The sequence below is a fragment of the Astatotilapia calliptera genome, chromosome 16 (genome assembly GCF_964374335.1).
Source record: "Astatotilapia calliptera chromosome 16, fAstCal68.1, whole genome shotgun sequence".
Taxonomy (NCBI): Eukaryota; Metazoa; Chordata; class Actinopteri; order Cichliformes; family Cichlidae; genus Astatotilapia; species Astatotilapia calliptera.
The window spans coordinates 26879553-26901835 of record NC_137437.1 but is presented as its reverse complement, the minus strand read 5'-3'; the positions used below and the strand labels follow the sequence as shown (position 1 = coordinate 26901835).

The 22283-nt window shown below is 39.7% G+C and overlaps 1 protein-coding gene across 4 annotated transcripts; it reads left to right on the top strand.

The window, feature by feature from the left end:
• On the top strand, nt 1-21807 carry agpat3 (1-acylglycerol-3-phosphate O-acyltransferase 3). Of its 4 annotated transcripts, none has more exons than XM_026144732.2 (10): nt 1-421; nt 15215-15272; nt 15448-15678; nt 16332-16501; nt 16609-16770; nt 18182-18335; nt 18430-18532; nt 19631-19706; nt 20512-20710; nt 21011-21807. In XM_026144732.2, exons 3-10 carry the CDS (start codon nt 15501-15503, stop codon nt 21100-21102), a joined length of 1134 nt encoding a protein of 377 aa, XP_026000517.1. In that variant the 5' UTR covers nt 1-421; nt 15215-15272; nt 15448-15500; the 3' UTR covers nt 21103-21807. The 4 variants fall into 4 exon arrangements, with proteins under 4 accessions (XP_026000517.1, XP_026000519.1, XP_080146963.1 ...); XM_026144734.2 differs by lacking the exon at nt 1-421 and adding an exon at nt 860-989; XM_080290837.1 differs by lacking the exon at nt 1-421 and adding an exon at nt 1127-1239.
• Nucleotides 21808-22283: the final 476 nt, after the last annotated feature.

The window sequence follows — 22283 nt, the reverse complement described above, 5'->3', positions numbered from 1 at the left end:
GCTGCGCTGTATGGAGTAAACATATATTTGCAAATGGTAGCAAAAAATCAATAAAAACAGACATCATATGCCTTTATCTGCTCTTACCTGTAACCAAACTTGCAGCAGCGGCGGGAGTGCGCTGCAGTACGTCTGTGCATGTTTTTGTGTATTTTTGTGCATCTCTGTGAAAATGAATGAGGGGCTGGACCGGATGTAGGACAGGCCACCTTCAGATGGGTTTGGAGGAAATGTGGGGCTTTAACCGACAAACAATAGAGCTCCTGCAAATCCTATTGCCTCAAGTCATTTTTATTGCGTCTCTGGAAACCGACGGAGTAGGGCAACGTTTGTTGACAGGCTCATTTTACGCCCCCAGAAGGCCAGAAAGCGGCGAAAAAGTGTAACTAAACCCACCGAGTCCCCAGCGAATAATCTTCAGGTAAGGCTGACACTGGCTGCTAACGAGAACTGGCTAACTAGCCTAAGATAATAACGGGTACCTATTAACAAAGGATGGGGGAAAAGTTGGCAGGGATTAGCAGCTAAAGAGTCAATCTAATAGACGCCATCCTGTCGCCAGAAAACATTTTTTAGCCTCGCTGTGTGGATGTTGCTTATATAGCATGCTAGCTTGTACCGTTAGCACCTGTCTTTCCTGTGCCGCTCGGCTCATTTAGTCGAACCAGTGTTCACACATTTACTATCTCTATTGGCAGTAGCTAAGACAGTTGGGGTGGCTTTTTCTTTAATGTCGTCTTCTTCTGAGGGAAGTGTGTGTGTGTGTGTGTGCCTGCAACTTTGACTTCACAGAGCAGCTAGCTTAACGGCCGCAGCCGAGCCATGTGTGACAAAAGATAAGCCGTGTCAGTGGTAGGATTGAAGGGACCTGCTGGCTAGTTGGTCTCTGAGAATCTATCAGCCCAGGCATGCCGCATTTGGTGCATACAGACATCTTAAGCATTTGCATTCAGATACAGTAGGTTGGGCTGCAACACTTTGACACTAAGGTATGATATGCTAGAGTTCATGGTAAACTATGACTGGGTTCATTTTTCGTAGTTAAATGTTGCTATATTGCACCCCCGCTCTGTCACGCTTTACGTCGTATGCGCCAGCTGGCTCAGAGTTGACCTGCGTACAGATCTCGTACGACTCTTGAGGTTACTAAAGTTCATTGAAGTCTGCGGCTGTTTTAACCCGTGCTAACTTTATTCTTGAGCCTCACTTTTAACCAGCTGGACGAGCAGTGCGTGACAGGCAAGTAACTCTCAGCATTTTTATACCAGAACGGGGATTTTTTTTTTTCCTTTTTTAAAATAAACCAGTGTTGATAATGTGACTGCTTGGTGCAAGAGACAGCTTGGTCTCATACTACTAAGAGTAAAACCAGAAGGGCAAAAGGGAAGTCCGTTAATAAAACTTTTTTATATTAAATATTGAATGGTAAAGTGTGCACCCACTGCTTCACACTGCCATATAGGGCCACTTGTTGGTGTTTATGCATGCCTTTAATTGACCTTGAGAGGAGGATATGTGGACTGGATCACTGCTGCTATTCATTATTTAGTAATTTTACAAGATCAATGAATCCTGTATAAGTCTTGAGCTGCCATTTATGTTTTTAAAGAGCAATAGTGCTCCAGGTCTTTAAGTTTTTCTTTGGACATTGACTGCTCCCCCCCTCATTCTCAGTCCAGTCCTTGTACCTGATGATTTTCAGAGAAATGATATTTTTTGTTTTTGCTTTATAAGTCTCTTAACACTGACACAAATCATTTAGGAATGGGGGAAAAAAAAAGAGGAACCTAAGGCTGGAGAAGAACCAGTGTTGTTTATTCTACTAAGTTGTTTTGTATAACAATTTTAAATCGTATCTTTAGGCACTTTGTTACTAGAACAAGTTACACTTGTTTAGTTGATTCTACAAAAAATTTGTCAGCATGACCAATGATCCCAAACACGCTGACAATGCAGTAAAAGTGTATCTTCTACAAGCACTAGTGTCATGTTATAGAAATTTTAAAAGAATCACTAGTTCTGCACTAAAATGTAATGGATTTTCTTCCTTTTTAATGGAGGCAATGGTGCTTTTTGTTTAGATGGTGCAGGAGGTGAATGCCAGACTCGATTTGATTTCAGTGTGGGAAAAGGTGGATTTTAAAAAAGGGTAAAAACACTAGTTCCTAGGATTTAAGACAATGGTACAAAGAAAGAAAAGGGAGAAATTCATAAATCCTACCAAAGATAACGACAGTAAGTCAATAAAAGAAGGCTGGGGTAGCTAGGTAAAATATAGCTCTGCCCACTGCTACAGTCAATGCTCAAAAAAACGATATCTCCACATCAGAGTCGTTGGACATCAGATCGGACTTTGTGCTAGGGAGCTGGCAGGTTAATATCCAAAATGGCTGCATCCGGCACATTTACCTGTTAGGTGTATTCTCACTAAAGTTAAAAATAAAATCAGCCTTTTCATAGTTTAAACAGAGTGGGATGCTCAATAAAATAGTGCTACGCTTTTCCCTGCAGCACGCTGTGCAATAAATACTCAAAAAGACAACGGCGGCCGTTACAACTTATGTCTAAAAATATATAGTTTCATGCATCGGTTAAAACACTCGATTCCAGGTACACGACGCCCAGCTGGAAACACTTCACGCAAGTCGAGCTGCCCGAGATTCACAGAATTTACAGAAAATGTTAAATTTTTGTGATTTATATCGTTATCGGACGATAGATGTCTTATATCGGGATATGAGATTTTGGTCATATCGCACAGCCCTATACCTAAAGGCATCGTTGACGTATATATGCTATTAATAATTGAACCAGCTGTTGATCCAAAGTGCAGTGACTTGCTCATTTACAAGTTGTAACCTATTGATCTCCTTTATCTAGTAATCAAGCATAGTATTGTCCTATTGGACTTTGAGACATGTGTTAAGACTTTATCTAAGCAGTGTCATCGGGGTGAACAATGTCAAACTTTTGTAGCATTCATTACCTGCATTCAGATTCAGCCTGGTGCATTCATACTCAAACTGTCTAAGAATTTCACATAACTCTCCCTGCTCTTACTAGTTGACCCTCTTTTTGTTAACCTTTGTAGTCTTATACAGAACAGTGAGGGGAGTAGCAGTATAATATTCCCACCTTTAAATGGTCTTGTGTTGAAGGACCTAATGTTTAAATGATCCAAGGCTCTTTACATCAGCCAGCTTTTCACCTAACCTCAGTGATAAACCCATATGTAGAAGCTTTGCATAAAATGTTTGACTAGATTTCCATAATGCTTGCTGTGATTATTGTAATACTGACACCATGCAAAGGTGAGATTGCTTTATTTTCATAGTTTTAAATGGTCCCAGATGGCTACACAGCCAATACACGTTAGTAGGATCATAGTTTTTTTTTTTTCCCCCCCCCACACATAAACAAACCAGTATAAATATGCTAATATGATCATGAGCTCAACCGGCAGGTTCACATTTGGAGCCACATTTTTGGCAAATACAGCAGGTTGAGTTCACCTTTTAATCTTCCTTGCTGTATTATTATTATTATCATTATTCCAGCATAGGGCTGGGCGATATGACCCAAAATTCATATCTCGATATTTTTTACCTAGATGGCGATATAAGATATATATCTCGATTTTTTTTTTTTTTTTTTTTTTTTTTAAAGCCATAAAGTAAGAACAAAAAGAGAGTTCTTAGTCAAAGCTGTGTCCCAGATGTCACACAGGCACTTTTATTAACATAGAGCATAGATGTACATAAAATTTACTCAAAAATAAATTATGAGCATTTATTAAATAATAATGCTCCATAAATAAAAGAAAACAATGTTGTTTTTGTGCATAACAAAAAGCTCACAATTGTGCAGTCAAAATGTAAACTAAAAGACGCTGAGCACAATAACAAAGACAGATTTCACAGCTGCTCTGTTCCCAACTTCTACTCTGTGACTGACAGCATTGAGTTTGAAATCCTCTTCGCAACCACGTCTCTTAACAGGTGCCATTTATGGTCCTTATACACAGTAGGGTAATATTACGTTGAAGCACAGTACGTATCACTCCGCGAGGCTCCTCGGTAGCCGTAATGCTATGACAGTCCATCAAGCGGTGCAGCTCCGTAGCTTACCAAAGTCGTACTAAAACATTTTTTGACAGATTGCTGAGCGCTGTGTACCACATAAAATCGGTTCGCAGCCATCAAGCACAACCAGAATTCATACATAAGGCGCGCTGTCAACTTTTGAGAAAATGAAAGGATTTTAGGCTGTGCAGCGCCTCTGGGCTGCATGGCGTTAGCGTGGTTAGCTCGTTAGCGTGGTTAGCTCGTTAGCGTGGTTAGCTAGCTAACACGTTGACGGCGTCCAGCCCCACGCACGGGTCGATGCGCAGTAACTCATTAACGGAGATTTGCCGTGTCCGTCTTGTCGCTTCCTGCAGGTGAAGCGATGGGGGAGGAGGGGGAGTTGTATTCAGTGAAGGAGGGGCGAGGCCGAGTAACGTTGCGTAAAGACAAAAGTGGACGAAAGAGAGGCAAACTTGCGGCTCCACAAGTATAGCTTTAACGTAACATAGACTATATCGATATAAAAGATATTGTCACATCTTATATCTCGTATAAAAATATATCGATATTTTTTTAAAACTCGATATATCGCCCAGCTCTATTCCAGCATATGCTCTTTCCTGTGCGTGCATGATCATAATTAAAGAAACTAAATGCACTTTAAGTGTTCTTTTACCTGCCAAGAATTACATTTGTCTCTTGTGTAGTAAGTGTTGTGGCTTTAAAACACACTCAGTAGTGCTGTGCAGGGATTTAGAGCTCTTCATGCTTTGAAATATGAATGACCTTCATTGTCCAGCTATCACCATATATTTTTATCTCCGTTGGTATTTGGCTTTAACACCCGGTGGTAAGACCCTAGAACTGTACTGTAACGTCAACCTACTCGCTTCAGCTATCACTTGACAGTTTATTTATGCCTCTGTCTGCTAGTTTGTCCGGACCACATTAACTGTGTGCAAGTATCCGAAGCCTTTGGTAACTTGCCCGCTAGCCCTGTGTGCTATCTTTGTGTGGGTGAGTAATGGAGATCTGTAGTAAATCCTTTCCTTACCCAAGGTACTGTCAAGGAAAGAGGATGCTGGCATGGCATATAATATCTCTATATTCAGGTTAGAGTTGCATATGAAATTAATGGGCAACCAGCTTTGACAGGTGGACAGACTTGCCATTGTGTAGACAGAATTGACTAAATGTTTTATTTTATATGAATGCAGTTTACAGAGGTGTTTCATGCTAAGTCTCAGAAAGAAGGATTGTCCATGATATCATTATTTTCACATGACTTGTGATCAACAGGTTTTTAGCTACTAAGCATGTCGCGATGTTAACTGCATCCATCTTTGAAAGCTGTCTGTTGCCACTACCAACTTGTTACTTTTAAACGATTCAATAGCCTGAGATTGGTTGTTACAGCAATAAGTTATTGCTGATGTTTCACTGTTTGAAACAACATAAGCAATAGGTGATTATGTGCATTTGTTTGGGGGGGGGACCTGTATCCCCAAGGCATGGCAATAATCTGAACTCTGATTCAGGCTTTGTGGTCATTTGTTACAGATCCCATCAAAGAATTTTGTGCTTCCATCAAAGAATACCCACTAGGGCTGTAATAAATATACTTAACTAGTTGACTGGTTTTATTAAGTGGAATTTCAGTTAATCAAGATTAAATATATATTGATTTGTTTTAACAAAATTACCAAAAAAATACCAGAAAATTCATAGACGTCTGTTAAGTAAGGTAAATCAGACTCGTTGACAAATTGTGGTAACGCAAATAGCCATCCTCTGAAGGGTCCATCTTCAGCCAGTAAAAAACCAATAAGAAAACACGACTAGATATCACATGAAGAGATTTTTCAAGGATATTGCTGATCATTTCTTTGAACCCATCACTTTCATGATGCAAGATGTTAGTAACAAGCAGCTTATGGCAAGGTCAATCACAATACAGTAAATTATGATTGGTTACTTTAGCGTAACAATGCTATTCTCTTTACTTCACTATGGTTGGGCAGAGACTAGGCCTTCTCTTTGTTAATGTTAATTGAATGTGACATATCCAGGGTACCCATAGCCTGCTAATCAGCACTAATCTGATACACTGGATTAGAGGATGGGAATGCTTGTAAGACACTGCAAACAGTATGTGTGACTCCTTCCTTTCTGAAGTGAGCTGTCTGTCTTTCTAGACTTCCTTCTGATATTATTTAGCCAAATCTGATAACAATTCATTGAGGTGTTTACTTTATGCTGATTTAAATGAAGATTTATGCTTTTTAATAACTCTCGAGTTCATGGGCGAGTTCATTGGTCCCTGGTAAACTCGTGTGCTGATTAGGTAGTTCCTCCTACAGGTTCTTGGGATCTGACTGTGTTCTCGCTGTCATCATCATAATCTCCCTCTTCCCTTCTGTGGGATTATTATGGCGACAAAGCAGGGCAGCTTGTGACTATCCTCTGCTATCTGCAGGCCTTTTCTTTGTTTTGTTTTTAGTATATATTTTTTCTGGCTGTGAACTGGTGGAATACCAGAAGCCAAAATGCTGAACCAGAGTGCTGTCATGATCTTCACTGGGATCTGTGGGGCGATGGTGTTCATGGCAATGGCCTACTATGTCTACTGGTAAGTTGAATGTGAGACAAGCGTTGTGTCCTGTTTCCCCAGCATATTAAGACGTTAATATGCTGCAATGGTACAACTTAATATGCATCCTACCATTTTTAGGTATATTTTCATGACCGCCAAAAAGGTTTTGGCCTTCCACCAAATATTGAATATTGTTAGCAAATGTGGGGCTTTTTTTCCTTAAGCTTAAAATGTTTATCAGATAGCCAAAAAATAACAGGCAGTGCACAGACTTCTGTCAGGTCAGATTACTTGTGGTTACTTCACCCACCATAGGCAAATTTAGTGCCAGGAAAAACCCAGGTGTTTGCTAGAGACTAGTAGCTGTTGAAGTCCAGCCTAGACATCATTCGGCTGTTCCCTGCTGTAAGTGGAGCGCAGACGTTTGAAAGCCAAAGTAAGTTTTTATAATTAAAATGCTTTGATAGAGGAGCAGTTCCTGCCAAGATGTGGTTGAACTTTTCCATAATTTAACTAGTGTCTCTAAATGTACATTTCTCATTTTAAAAACTTATAGCAAGCAGCTGGTATAGAAGTTATATTCAGGTAATGTAGAGCAGCAGCAGCTGTCCAGCCTTAAGCAGCTTTAACACAGTCAGCAGTACTAATCTTTCCTTCAGGTTGTGTGGGCTTACAGGTGGGCCCATTACCTTCAGGGAGCTGGACATCCACCAGCTGTTTTTCCTCTATTTTTCTGGATGTCTTGTATGACAGACCAACTTCAATTTCCAGAGTATTTCTATGTTAGTATGTTTGGTTTTTGCACAACAACGTTTTGTTTGACTTAAATCTATGTTGGTGTTTTAAGCTCAGTATTGTTGAGATTCTCATCCTATTGAGGGAAAGGGTGAATGTGAGCATTAACCCTTTAAGACCTACCATAGAACCAAGGCTGCCAGAGCTTGCTTTATATTTTTACATGCTGTAGTGCCATTTTTGGGAGCATTTCAAGTTGCTATACATCAATACAACTGTTATAGCCCAAATTTTAATAATATGTATGCATTAAGTCCATAGTAACTACATAAATTGCAAAAAAAAGTGCAATAAACTACAAAAAAATTAAAAATCGTTTTAGTTTTTTTTTAGTTTTTTTTAGTTTTTTTTTTACATATATTTCTACTTGGAGAAATTTAAGAGGTTTATCCCTCAAAACTTTAATACAAAAAAGTTGCAAGAAATAGTTTACAACAACAAGAAATTTATTTTGAGTGTCTTCATAGTTTTATTTTTGAGATACACCAATTTTTATATACTACAGAAAAAACGAAAAACAATCCTATGATGCAAATTTGCAAAGAAAACAGCATGTGCATCAAAATAAACTATTTTAAGCAGTGCAATTCGAGTTGTAAGCATCCCAGCAACTATTCAGAAGAGCATAAAGTCAAACATGACTTATAAAAACACCAGTATAGGCTTTTAAGGCCTACAAGTAAAAAACTACATTTTCCACGAAAATGACATCACTTCCGGTTTCGGGCAGGTAATGGCGGACATGCGATCATTCGCACTGACGTCTATTTCAATGTGGGAAGTGTTACGAACAGCTGATTGGATAAGCAAAGCGTGTTTCTGGAACATTATGTTTTTGTTCCTGCAAGCTCTTTTTATGCAATTTTTGCAAAGCTATATGTGGAAGGAAACCGTGACCTAGGACAAGCTGATGGCATAAGATGCAAGTACAACTCCTCCGGTTTCATATGCAAAAAATAAATAAATTATTGCGCTAGCTCAGCGGTCCCCAACCTTTTTTGCGCCACGGACCGGTTTATGCCCGACAATATTTTCACAGACCGGCCTTTAAGGTATCGTGGATAAATACAACAAAATAAAACTAGTACCGGTAACCGAAAAAAGAAGACCCAGGAAAACAGAGTTAACCATAAAAACGATAACAAAATAAAAGGGTTTAAAGGGTTAAAGCAGTAGTCTTAACACTGAACTACTTACCTAAATAGCTGACATCGAACACTGATCCAATCAGGCACTTGGCCGGCTCACCTGACAGAATGAGTTGCCTTGCCATGGTTTTATTGCAGTACCAATACATTACAGTAGCCAACAGAAAAAAAGTCCAAATAGAGTGAACATATATGTTGTAGAGGACTCGAAGTCATCCTGTCTGTAATGCCTGATTTAGACTTCAGGCCTTTTATAGAACCTACGATGTAACCTATGTGGCTGATGTTAATTACCTTGTGGCGGTGTCTCGGCGTTTAACATCCAGTGCTAGCTGTGATAGATAAATAAATAAATGTGACTTTCTCTTTCAAATGTATTTGTCTCAAATGTTTCCACTTCTTTATACATTGTTTCACATCCGTTCCACTACTTTTAGCAATCTCCCTCCAAGAATCATGCTGACCTTTGTGGTCTTATATTGATGCCATGATTATTATACTGTATATAGACATTTTCACCAATTAATGTAAATCTGCAGTGCAAAAATAGCTAGAAATGTACAGAATGAATTGTGGTTCCGCTCACAAAAGTGAGCTGTGTTGATCCAACTTGTAGTTACATTTCCAGTGAGGTGCACGTCATCTGTAGATTTCTCACTGAATACAGCCTTAGAAGACCAGGTTTCTTACCACAGAACACCGTATGATCATTGTGTTGTTTGAAAAATAAAGTTCACTGCACAAAGATGTTTGAAAAAAAATGTAGAAACCATTTACTGTGTCAAGAGTACATGTCTTGTTTACTGGCATGTTTCAAGTCATCTCCTTAACATATTTGTAGAAGGTAAGTTAGATTTTTAGTGATGATCAAGGCTATACAAGTTTATAACATTTAATGCAGTTTAAAAAAGTCTCCCTTAAACCATCTTTGAACATTTAACTGGAACAAAATTAAAATAACACAATAGAAAAACACTTAGTGGCTACCAATGTTAAACCAATTAATTGGCTCCATAAAAATGTTAAATAAAAACTGCATGGAAATGAATGTGTAAATTATACAGTTTCACATGTTTAGCTTTAAAAAGATCTGCTTATGAGAAAAAGTTAGGGAGTAATAATAATGGATTGCATTTATATAGCGCTTTTCGGGACCCCTCAAAGCGCTTTACAATTCCACTATTCATTCACTCTCACATTCATACACTGGTGGAGGCGAGCTACAGTTGTAGCCACAGCTGCCCTGGGGCAGACTGACAGAAGCGAGGCTGCCATGTCGCGCCATCGGCCCCTCTGGCCATCACCAGTAGGCGGTAGGTGAAGTGTCTTGCCCAAGGACACAACGACCGAGACTGTCCGAGCCGGGGCTCAAACCGGCAACCTTCCGATTACAAGACGAACACCCAACTCTTGAGCCACGATTGCCCCATGAGTTTCCTTTTCTTTTTTTTCTTTTTTTCTTTTTTTTTTTTTTTTTTTTTTTTTTGGCCAGTTAATTCTTAAATGTGCTGTGTGTCTTTTGATTGCTGGTGTGTAAAATTGAGTTTGTCCTGTGAATCATGGGCGCGAGTTGGAGTTGAGTGAAAGTTTGAGGTGACTCAGTTTGATTCCAGCGCTGCACGGGGAACATATGCTGTGTGTGGAGTAAAACTGGGACAAAGTTCATGATGTGTGTAGAAGTAACTCGCCTGAGCTAACATGCACACACACTCATAGTCGCTGCGGGTTGCCAACGCAAATTAAGGTTGGGGAACTTCTCCCATCGGCAGCTTGTGGCCAAACATTACACTCAGCTGCTATCAGTGTGCAGAGTTAAATCTTCCAAGAAAAGGTTAAGGCGTTTAGCTGTAAAAACATTAACAAAAGTCTCACTGATTTGGCTTGTAAACCTAGGTTTTTTGTTTTGTTTTGTTTTTTAACATGGACTCACTATTTTACATAAAAAAACACTGTGCTTTCATTTGTTCAATTATAAAATTAGCAGTTAGAAGTTAAAACAGAGAAATAAAAATAATCGTATAAAAATCCTCTTTCGTGCTTCTAATTTGACTGACAGTCACAGGTAAGGTATAAACTTCAAGCTTGAATTGCAGTTTATCAGTAAGCCTATTATAGACTACTTGTGTAGTTGCTATTAATGCTTCGTGGCGACTTATTCTGGACTTCCTCATTAACCACAGTGTTTCTTAACCCATCTCAGCCATAAGACAAATATGCAGTATTTAACTTCACCCTCCCTATCATGCTGTATGCATGACCAAAGGTCACATCTGTAACATAATGCAGAGTTAGTGCATGCTTGGAAAAGTTTAGGGTGATTTCATGTCCAGAGATTTGTAAACACGTTTATGTTGATGGTCTGACGGGACTGAACCAAACTTCTGCAGGTGTGCATTTAAGATTTAATTTTCTTTACACCCAGACTGCTAAATTGATATATATGGTTGCAGTGTGTGAGATAGTGAATACACCAGATAAGACTTGTTGCCTACACACTGTAATCTAGGTTTGTGTCCGCAATATGGTTGTATGAAAAACTGGTTGGATTGCTCTTCACTGTGATGGTCGTTGAAGAAGTCTGTTGCAGTCTTGGAAAAGGGCTAATGCAGTAGATTGGGTTACTTCATAATTTTGCCTCTTTTAGTACAGTTGTATAATTTGTTGTAATTGATAAAGTACTCAATTTAGAATATAGTTTGTTAGCCCTCTTAACTGATTCACACATTGTCTTCAGTCTACGTTATTTGTGAAGGATGGGTACTGGTTACTAGAGATGGACCGATCCGATATTGCATATCGGTATCGGTCCTATACTGACGTAAATGACTGGATCAGATATCGGAGAGAAATTAAAAAAATGTAATCCGATCCATTAAATATCAAAGCACCTCACAAAACTTGCGACATGGCGTAACTCAGCTCATAACCGTAGCACGTAGGAGCAGTGTGCTCACGTGATAGAGCGGCTGTGTGTATTTGGAGGCTCTCTACCAAACCAGCATATCATCTCCGAGGAAGTTATCCCAGAGAGAAGTAAAGCAAGTGTGTAAGTTCATCTCTGAATGTTTGTAAAGCATTCTCGCGTTAAGCTTAACAACCGATATATGGAGCGACTGCCTCTCTCTCCCTCCCTCTCCTGCTGCTACTTCAATCACGAAACTGATTAATGATCAGCTGATCGGCTTTTCTGTCGCGAGTCCGTCTGTCTTTGTTTTTGGCCCACTTTGCACCAGAAAGAGGAAACCAGCGGCTGAATAACAGCAGCACGTTTAAGCTTGATAATCTGTTGTTAGAATTTATTTAATATAACTTTCTACACCAGGATCTTTTTCTATGTAGCTGACGGCTGGTAACTGTGCAGGGGCGGATCTAGCAAAGTTTGTGTCTAGCTTTTAATAAATAATTATCTGAATCTTAAACCAAAGTTTTAATCTGATGTAAAATATATAGAAGTCCATTACTGTATATAGTAACTGTTAAGTCTAATATACCCTAGTAAGCTATAGTACTTTTTCCTTTGGGAAGACACCACCTGTGCAGTCTGCAAAGATGTTGAATCTATTTAATTATTCTCGAAAAATAATTTTTTTTCTGTGCATTTTTTTTTCACGCTGCATCAAATTAAAGTTGATTAAGTCGATTAAGCATCATGAGGTGGGGGGTGGTTCCCTATTTTATTTTATTTTTTTGCTGGGAAGTTGCAACCCTATTAGTTAGGTTGCTTAATATTTCTGCTAAGTACTCTTTAAAATACCAGAATAGGAAGGATGGAGTAGGTTTAAGTTTATTAGATTGATCAGTATTGCTGAACTATGAAATATTTTGGGTGCAGTGTATTTTTTTACATACAGGTATAACAGAATAGCTTTAGTGTTGTTTATTTAAACTTGAGTATGAACTTATACAAAATGCAGCAAGATATAAAAAAAAAAAACAGTTTTATTGATTAAAAAAACACTATCAGATTCATATCGGTATCGGCCGATATCCAAATTTATGATATCGGTATAGGGCATAAAGTGTTATCGTGCCATCTCTACTGGTTACACATGCTTTGTATATTTAATGGGAACAAGAAACAAGTCGTTTCGGATAACATGTTGAAGACTGTGGTTGAAGACTGTTGTCATTTGGACGCTCACCAAGCACACAGTGTTTTCTTGTCCCTTGTTCAGCATGCAGGCAGACAGTACACGGCTTCCCTTTTTGCTTGTTTTCTGACACAGTTATGTTAGTTTATGCAGTTGAAAACTCATGTGGATGTTGCTGGCACAAATAGTTATGTTTGTGAAAAACAACTTTAGTTTTGATAATGAGAAGAGTTTTACTTTTACTGCTGAATTAATTCTTTCAAGTTCACTACTTGATTCCTGATTAACTTCAGTTATACACTGAAATTATTTATTCAATTATTTTCCATTGTATCTTTAGAAAGTTTTTTTAGTTTTATTTGGTTCTATATGTTTACATTTAATTTAACTTGGCTTATATGAGGTAGCACTGGAGGTAGAGGATTGCAAGGTTGGTGGTTTGATCTCTGCTCCAGTCTGCATGCCAAATATCCTTGTGCAAGATACTAACCCTAAGTTGCTCTCAGAGTGTGACTGTGTGACTGTTAGAAAGCACAAAAGTGCTTGTGTGACTAGGTGAATGAGGCAAGTTGTGTAAAGCGCTTTAAGTGCTCAGAGTAGAAAAGCACTATGTAAGAGAACAACATCTGGTAGCACACAGATTAATGTATTTACATCTTCTGTGAATAATACTGAGTTCAATTCATTTTAATCAACTGGTTATGTGTATTCATAAAGACTTGCATACAGCAGCTCAGAGCTAACTATCGTGCCCTAACCTCAGGGCAATCAGATGTTCCCACTTCATCTACTGGAGGAAAATGGAGAAGCTACAAGAAAATTACAAGCCCAGACAGGACTCAGTAACCCGGGTCTCTGTGTGGGCTTCTGGCTCGTAAACTTAAATTATGTTCAAGGTTGATGATGTCTTCAAAATGCTGACTACTTTATCATTTTTATTTGATTCACCATAGAAGAAGAGATTTGAAACTGTCAGTTCAGTTTTATTTGTTTAAAACATTTTTTAAGATGTTCTCTGTTGAAATATTTGTTTTGCATTTAAGGTTCCTGTCTAAAACTTTGAAATTTGAGGGCTATGCAGCTTTGTACTCCTGTGACTATTGCTGAAAATTCATCCATGATGATGATGATGATGATATCAGCTCATCTTTGACATCAATTATGTATGAATAGTGACACGCTACTTTGCAAGACTTGTCCTAAAGTGGTTCACATGCATATTGGCTAGGGCTGCCACGATTAGTCGACTAGTCACGATTATGTCGACTATTAAAATCGTCGACGACTAATTTAATAGTCGACGCATCGTTTGAAGCTTTGTAAGATCACAAAGGACGCAGGAATGAGTAGTAGGATTTAAGAGTGTAATAACGGACTGAAACAGAAGATGGCAGCACTGCATGTACAAGGATGCCAGCTGCCGTTAAACCCCGAAGAAGAAGAAGCTGTGTCCCAGAATTCATAGCGCAGCTGTCAACAATGGCGGCAGCTAGTTAGTTTTAACTTTACTCTTATTATTCTTTCTGGGTCACAAAATAAACGTTTAACATATTTTCAGGCGAGAATGTAGCTGTGTAAACCTCAAATATCTGCTCAGTTTATCAAGACACCACATATTTTCAAAAACGCTCCGACGTTTTCGGAGACGTCTGTTACCCACTAGCTCGTTAGCTAGGCGGGGGCAAGGCTAACTAGAGCCGTGAGAACACCGGACTCCCGGCAAATCGTTTTCAAACCCACCGCCGTCTTTCGCTAGTCAGGTTAAACATATATATAAGTCACTTAGATAACTTAAAAATGTTATTGTTTGGCTTTCTTTAGTATTTTATTTGTTCCTGAGTAAATCGGTTTGGCTGAGATTAAAGTTATAGTTTTTTGCACAGCTAAAACTGTCAAGCAGACAGCTGATTATCAGAAGTGTGAGACGCTGGAGAATATACTCCGGTGTCCTGTTATAGAAAGCAAGGAGTTTATTAAACTTCACCGAAACAATCTGCAAATTTCATTAAAAATTAACTACCATCTTGTCTTTATTTTTAGCACAAACACTTAAAGCTGTAAGCTAATGATAGTTATATAAGATCAGATGCTGCTGGTGCAATAAGCTGTACGCTGTACGTCCAATGGATGATGATCTGATTAGTCGACTAATCGCAAAAATAATCGGTGACTAGTCGACTATCAAAATAATCGTTTGTGGCAGCCCTAATATTGGCATACTGTGCAAGCTCTGAGATACATACATCCACGTAGATGCAATTTTTGAAGCTACATTCAGTGTCGAAACTTGTCTGTAAATACCCGGGTTGGTCAGCCAGGTTTCATAGCCTTCCCCTTTTGATTCGCCTTTCACCCACACTGAAGAACAATATCTGTCTCTGGCCTCCTTATGTTATTAGCTAAAATAATTCATCCTGTTTGAAACGGGCATTATACATTTATTAAATTCTGCTGTAATGGCTCTGCAGTCTAGTCCGACTCCCATCACTGTTGCCTGAGCCTATCCTCTGCTGTTGTTCACAGGTCTGTGGTGCTGGCAGAAGGGCCGTGTAAACGGGGCTTGTAAAAGGACTCCACCGTGGTAAGAGTCACTGTTGCCCTTTAGAACATCTTAAAGCATGTTTGCCTGAGGATCACCTGACACAAACACCTGATAACCTTGTGTTTACACTGATCTGTTCCTTATTTAGTACCCTGCATGTCTTTTTTCCTTTTGCACTCACTGTGCTCACCTTCTTTTTCTGCTCCCTCCTCAGGTTGGTCGTAGTGTATAGAGAGGAGCCCACTCAGCCCTCCAGGCTCCTCAGCCATGGCTCTGCTGGCCTACCTGAAGAGCCTGTTCATCTTGCAGTTGCTGATGGGCTTTGTGTTTGTGGTGAGCGGCCTCATTATAAACTTCATTCAGCTGTGCACCTGCATCCTCTGGCCGATCAACAGGCAGCTCTATCGCAGAATCAACTGCCGGCTCTCCTACTCCCTCTGGAGCCGTGAGTATAGATGATTCTCATGTGTTGCTGCAGGTTTATGTAGAAATGCTAATTGTCTTTTAAATATGTAAACAAGAAAAGGTGTCAAGTGTCGATTCTGAAATTCACAGATTGCAAATAATTACAAATCTGGCAATGGTGTCACATACAATGAGCTGTGTTTGGGCCATCTGTTGGATATTATGCTGTCTACATAGAAAGGGTTTCAGCTGCATTTTCCACTTGAATGTTTGAAACACTTTCTGTGTAGAAGGGCTTTATATTCAGTCTCCTTTTAGCTAAATTAAATGAGTCCTAAGCAGCTACAGCCTCCACAATTTTCACCAGTTACTCATTAAAATTGTCTGTCAGCTGCTTTCTAGAGTCAGCTTTTTGCTGTTAATGACTTCAGCTGCTTTTATTAACCCTATGACAGACATTAAATGTGCTCCAGAGTAATTATCTAAAATTACACGAATCCTAAACGCACAAAGATTTGCTGATAATTCTCTGCAGTGTTGGTAGACTGTTTTGAGGGATTAATATAAATATAATGTAACACAAATATACTTCCATTTAGTACATTGTGTATGGTTTACACTGAAAATGCTCCAAGTGATGAATTTTCTCCTCTAACTTTCTAATGTTCCTGCTGCGTCATCGTCACTGTGCAGAGCTGGTGATGCTGCTGGAGTGGTGGTCGGGCACAGAATGCACCCTATACACCGATCAGGCTACGGTGGACAAGTTTGGCAAGGAGCATGTCATCATCATCCTCAACCACAACTTTGAGATTGACTTTCTGTGTGGATGGACCATGTGTGAAAGATATGGCGTTTTAGGGGTCAGTTGAGCACCACACTTTAAATGATTAACATTTATCAACAGTATTTGCTTTTTTCTTAAGAGTGAAGTCAGAGTTGTATAAAAATGTCTTTCCTCTTTCTTTAGAGTTCAAAAGTGCTAGCCAAACATGAGCTCCTGAAGGTCCCTCTAATTGGCTGGACGTGGTACTTTCTAGAAATTGTTTTCTGCAAAAGAAAGTGGGAAGAGGACCGAAACACTGTCTTCAAAGGCCTAGACAGGCTCAAAGACTATCCTGAATATATGTGGGTAGGTACAGTCACAGTTTGTCTGTCGCCTGGACTGTGGTTTAGGTGTAAAAGTTCATCTTACAGACAACTACTTGTGTCTCAATTGCAACCCAGTTGCTCAATCAAGATTGTGAAATATCCTCTTCAAGATACATAAGTGTTGTGATTCTAACAGTTCAGACAAGGTTGTAAATTCTTTTAAGTTAAACCAGTCGTTGCATCAACTGTCACCTGCAAATTGAGTAATCACTGCACAGCCAAACTAAGATAAGATGGAACATACATAACAAAACATTTCTAGACTTTTAAAGGGAATGATCTATAATCTATCTGATGCTGTAGTTTCTGCCCTTTGCCCCAGTTTCTCTTCCTACTGAATTTATCTTGGCAGTGATACACGAATAGTTCTGAGTACAGCAGCGTTATTTGAAGGGCCTCAACATGAGTTTGTATGTTTGTTTGTTTTCTGTCAGACATCATGAACACAAGTATCCACTGTGCGTAAACAGACTGAATAGACATTCATTATGCTTCAGACCACAAATGCCTCTTTTGTCTTTAAAATAAATAAATAAAACGTACATTTTCTCTACATCCATCACGTTTTACCTGGTGACAGCTTAGGCCTAGAGTAAAAAGCAGGATTTGGGTTTAGCAAGGAATTCCGGAATTCCACGTTGGTTTTTTTTTTTTGTTGGTTTTTTTTCGTATTTCCATGGTTTGGGTGGTTTTGGTAAATGCAGAAGGTCCTGCTTGTGCAGAGCCACTCTGTGGCTTCCCTAACGACCACAAATTAGCGATACAGTTGAGGAAACAAATGCCTTCCTTGTTTCATCTTCAAATTACTTTTGTTGTTCGATATGATTTTGTATAGCTACATAATACTTGGTGATGTGAAATAAGATTTGCAAATCAGCCAATAAGTATTAATTATCTTTGTTTTTTTACCTGGCTCTTCACACCATTTAACACTGTCAGGGTTGTAGCTGAAAGAAAATTGTCTTACACAATATAGTAATTCCAGTCAGATCTGCGCCTGCCTTCATTAAGGAGGAATGCTAATGACAAGTCTATAAACTTGTAAAGATCTAATGTTTTCAACTGCATCTACTGTAATACTGGCTGCAGTAACATAGCTGCACCTTGCTGTTAGCTATGATGATTATCTTGTGCCAAAAACTGCACGTTTTTAATGGACAGATTCAGAAAACCCAGACTGACACAACAAGTTGATGGCACAAACGGGTATCCTGAGTTGACTGTATTTTAGCGTACTGTTAAATTGAGTTGACCTTGATTTGTACTCCAGCTAACAGAAGTAGGGTAGTGGATGGGTCAGGATAAGAGGTCACCTTAAGCTGGAGATTTTTTTTTTTTTAATTTTGGTGTGTGTGTGTGTTAACACAACTCTTCCTCCTTTCTCTCTGCAGTTTCTGCTGTACTGCGAGGGCACCCGCTTTACAGAGAAAAAGCACCAAATCAGTATGCAGGTTGCAGAGAGTAAAGGCCTGCCCATACTCAAATATCACCTATTACCCCGAACCAAAGGATTCACCACCACACTGCAGTGTCTTAAGGGCACAGGTGGCATTCACGCGCAAGTCACACAAAAACTATGTTCAGAGCATTTCTTTTATTTTGTATTTTGCTTACAGCCTGCTCTTCTTTCTCTCAACAGTAACTGCTGTGTATGATGTGACTCTGAATTTCAAAGACAACCAGACTCCCACCCTCCTGGGCATTGTCAATGGCAAGAAGTACAAAGCTGATATGTCTGTAAGGTAAGCACCGCTGATGCCCTCTCTCTACTTTTGAACAATCACTTTTTGTAATATGGCACTGCACGCTCAGCTGTTTCTTCAAGTAAACTAGAATAAATGAGTTTTAAGCATTTTGGCCTCCTCCCAACTGCATTTTGTCCTGTAATAATCAAAGAGGCACTGAGACTGGCTAGACTCCAGGACATTAGCTTTAATGGCCAGGGTGCTCCCCTGAGCTCGGAGCTTGTTATAGACAGACAGATTGGAGCACTAGTGTGATTTTACTTAAATAAAGCTGAAAGCAGGAGGGTGGTGGACACTTTGTTTTTAGTTTCAAGGTCAGGTTGACTGAAGACGGGTAAAAATACTGTTTTAGTGACCTGAAATCACTTAGTATGATAATGTTCATGTATCAGAGGGAATTGTGTTTGGGAAGAGGGAGGCACCTGGTGGCAAGAAGCTGCTACTACAGACCAAATGTCTTTGAGTTTTTTTCTCTCTTTCGCGTGCGTGCGTGCGTGCGTGTGTGCGTGCGTGCGTGCGTGCGTGCGTGCGCGCAAACTGCTCAGCAGATATGTTTACATTTTTGAATTAACCTGATGGGGTTGTTTAAAAAGTGCCTGAGTGCTGTTTATGTGAATTTATCTCGACAGTGATTATTTTGGTGTGGCTGGCTATGATTGTGGTTTGCTTTTTGTTGTGCTGAATGTGTAGTGGCCTTCAGACACACATTAGCTGCCTGTCATTCCATCAACCAGAATCACGAGCAAAATAATTAACAGGTGGAAAAGGAACAAAACTGGAAAACAAACACATTTTTTGTGCCATTAATAATCTAATGCATCTTTCCAATGAAACCTGATGGACTATAAAGGTCACAGCAATCTACATATTTTTATCTCCTGCTTCTCTATTTCAGTTCAATTTAATACTTTTTGCTTTGTCCATTCCTCCGCAAAATGCTGCGTAAATTAGCAAGGTCTTTTTGAAGTGGTCGACTCTAGCTGCAGGATATCGTCTCATTCATAACTTTATTCATTATTTGCCTGTTTCCAAATATTGAGACACTGAAGGTAAACTGTATCTGCTTCCAATGGTTATTTGCTGTTTTACATCCAGGCGGTTTTCTGTGGAGGATATACCAGACGATGAGCAGGAGTGTGCCAACTGGCTACACAAGCTGTACCAGGAGAAGGTAATCTCACATTAAAGACTCCTAAAATGCCAGATCACTGTTAATTTGGGTTAACAGCTTTGTTGTTTGGGGGATATGGGGGAAGGGGGGGGGGGGTTAGTACCCAGTGTCATGGAAATTTTCCTTCCACTTCCCATTGTTGCTGAAAGAATTCACTGACAAGTTTTTTGTTTTTGTTTTTTGTTTTTTTTCTCTAATTTGATATCAAGCCCAATCTATTTTCCAACTCTTGAACTTGTTAACGTCATTAAGCTACAGGAGGTACACTCAGACACCATAACCTGTTGATACTGAGCAGGTGACAAATTAAAGGATAAACTAAAGTATCTTAATTAGGTGTTGGGTCATGAGAACTCATCTCAGACTAAAGTGTGGTAAATTCCTTCCTTCCAAGAGACGTTACCTCAGTAGGTGTTTTGAAGATCGTGGTGGAAAACTGCTCTATTACTTTGTATGTCAAAAACACAGTTTGTGACTCTGAAGGCCACATAACTGAAGCCATGTTTACACTCAAAACCATTCATTATCCCATAATTTTGCCTGTTGATAGTATTGCTATCCTGAAAAAGACGTTTCTTATGCAGGATGTGAAAATAAAGGTGGTGACGACCCTTAGAACTATGTACCATATCAACACACTGCCCCCCACAACATGACTAGGGTCAATTTGTTTTTTATATTCTCTCCTAGAATTCATATCCTGATCTTTATTTTATTTTTAATCAGATGTCAAATTTATCAGCAAATCCTGTCGTTTCAAATCAAATTAAGCACAAAGGTAACCACTATCTTTCCCAACTCCCAGGATGCTTTACAGGAAATGTACAATAAGGAAGGCAAGTTCCCGGGACCCACAATTATCCCACCGCGCAGGCTGTGGACGCTGCTCAACTTCCTGTTTTGGGCAACACTGCTGCTTTCACCACTCATCAATTTTGCCTGCGGAGTGGTCGTCAGTGGCTCCCCTCTCCTCATTATTGGCTTTATACTCTTCCTCATCGTAGGTAGGTCAAACCTTACCTTTTAGACAGTTTGGTGCTCATGTCCTGTTAGTGTTTTGCACTTTTCAAGGTTCTTTTTTGGCACTAATTGTACTTGCAAAAAGAGTAAAGTCTGAGTTCTTTAGCTCCTGTGGTTTTGGGTATTTGACTGTTTTGAAGTTGGTCAGTCATGAATGTATAATTCAACCAGTCACCTGCCCAGAATGAAAACTGATGTAGCTTGTTTCATTTAAAGCTCGTGAGGTTTTTTCCTGACCTGTTGTGTCTCCCCCCCCCCCCCCTTCTCCTTTGTTCTCTCTGCAGCCTCTATAGCGATCCGCCGCCTCATAGGGGTCACTGAGGTGAAGAAAACAGGTTCCAGTTACGGCAACCAAGAGGCCAAGAAACAAAACTAAAGTGTCACTCCCTCCTGTGAATGGCCGTTTCTGTTGGCCACCCTGCGGTGTCTCACCCCATCCCAACTCCATTCTCCTCCTACTGTCGAGTCAGTTGGTAGGCTGGGGAGGAGTCCCAGCTGTGAAAACATTATAGAAGCCAGACCTAACATTTCTAGTGGCACTAGAGTGAGGGAGTATAGAGGGTCTGGGGTCCAAGTTCTCTGGTGTATCACAGATTATAACGAGGGGGAGATGCAGCACTGTATTCTCCTGCATCTTTCTAAATCCAGTTAGCCACCACCTCCCCCTCAATCCAGATCCCATTAAATCTCAGTAACACCCAACATTAAGCTTCTAACATGTCTGAGCTCACATGAACTACCACTTCCTACCTCGTTTCCCTGTCACAGTCATCAGCCAATGGGTAGTGGGTGACACGCTGTTTCTTTTTTGACCACAGAACACGAGTCGATACATATTTCTAATCTCTAACCTCCATCCCAGCGGAGGCGCATTTCCACAACAGCAGTGTGTAACATACAGGACGTCTCCCTCCCTTTTCTCACTGAGTGGGACTTGTAATGGGAATCGGTGCCTTGAGGCCCAGCCTGGTTTTCCTTAACAGGGTCAACTTCACCCAAAATCATGCAGAATTGACCAGTTTTAGCTGTATATAGCCAGCCACATACTTAAGGTTCTTATATGCCTTTGAGCACAACTATACCAGTACAGTGAAGGTGAAAAAGTTGTTTTTTTTCCCCCCTCTTGTAATTTGTAATTATTTTGACACAAACAATGCGATACAGTTCACCTTGATTGTACTGGGATAGCAACAGACGTGCGTGGGCGGAGAATCAAAATTCCACATCATTTTTAGTGGTGTACATGTGGTAAAATCACTGTTCCATCTTACTGCTGTGATTATGATGGTCTGACCCCTTTTACATCCTGGTTTGGAAAGGCTGGTGTCAAACTTACATCAAGGGCTCTGAATGTGAAAACCGTCCTTATCAAGGATACCTACCATCTGTTACAGGTCTCATTTGTACCCCTCAGAACCCAAACCCACAGACACTTTTCAGTTTTTGTTTTCTGTCTTTTTACATTTACTAGCTTGCATACATGTTCTCATTCATTTTCAATTGACCTCCTAAATGTGATGTTAATTGAACCAAACACTGGCAAGGTTCAACATGCCA

Bases quoted from the DNA above. Each gene is read 5' to 3' on its own strand.
- agpat3 (XM_026144732.2), top strand. From the start codon at position 15,501: ATGGCTCTGCTGGCCTACCTGAAGAGCCTGTTCATCTTGCAGTTGCTG. The intron at 18,336-18,429 runs GTGGCATTCACG...TTCTCTCAACAG, and splicing joins GCAGTGTCTTAAGGGCACAG to TAACTGCTGTGTATGATGTG. The intron at 19,707-20,511 runs GTAATCTCACAT...CCCAACTCCCAG, and splicing joins ACAAGCTGTACCAGGAGAAG to GATGCTTTACAGGAAATGTA.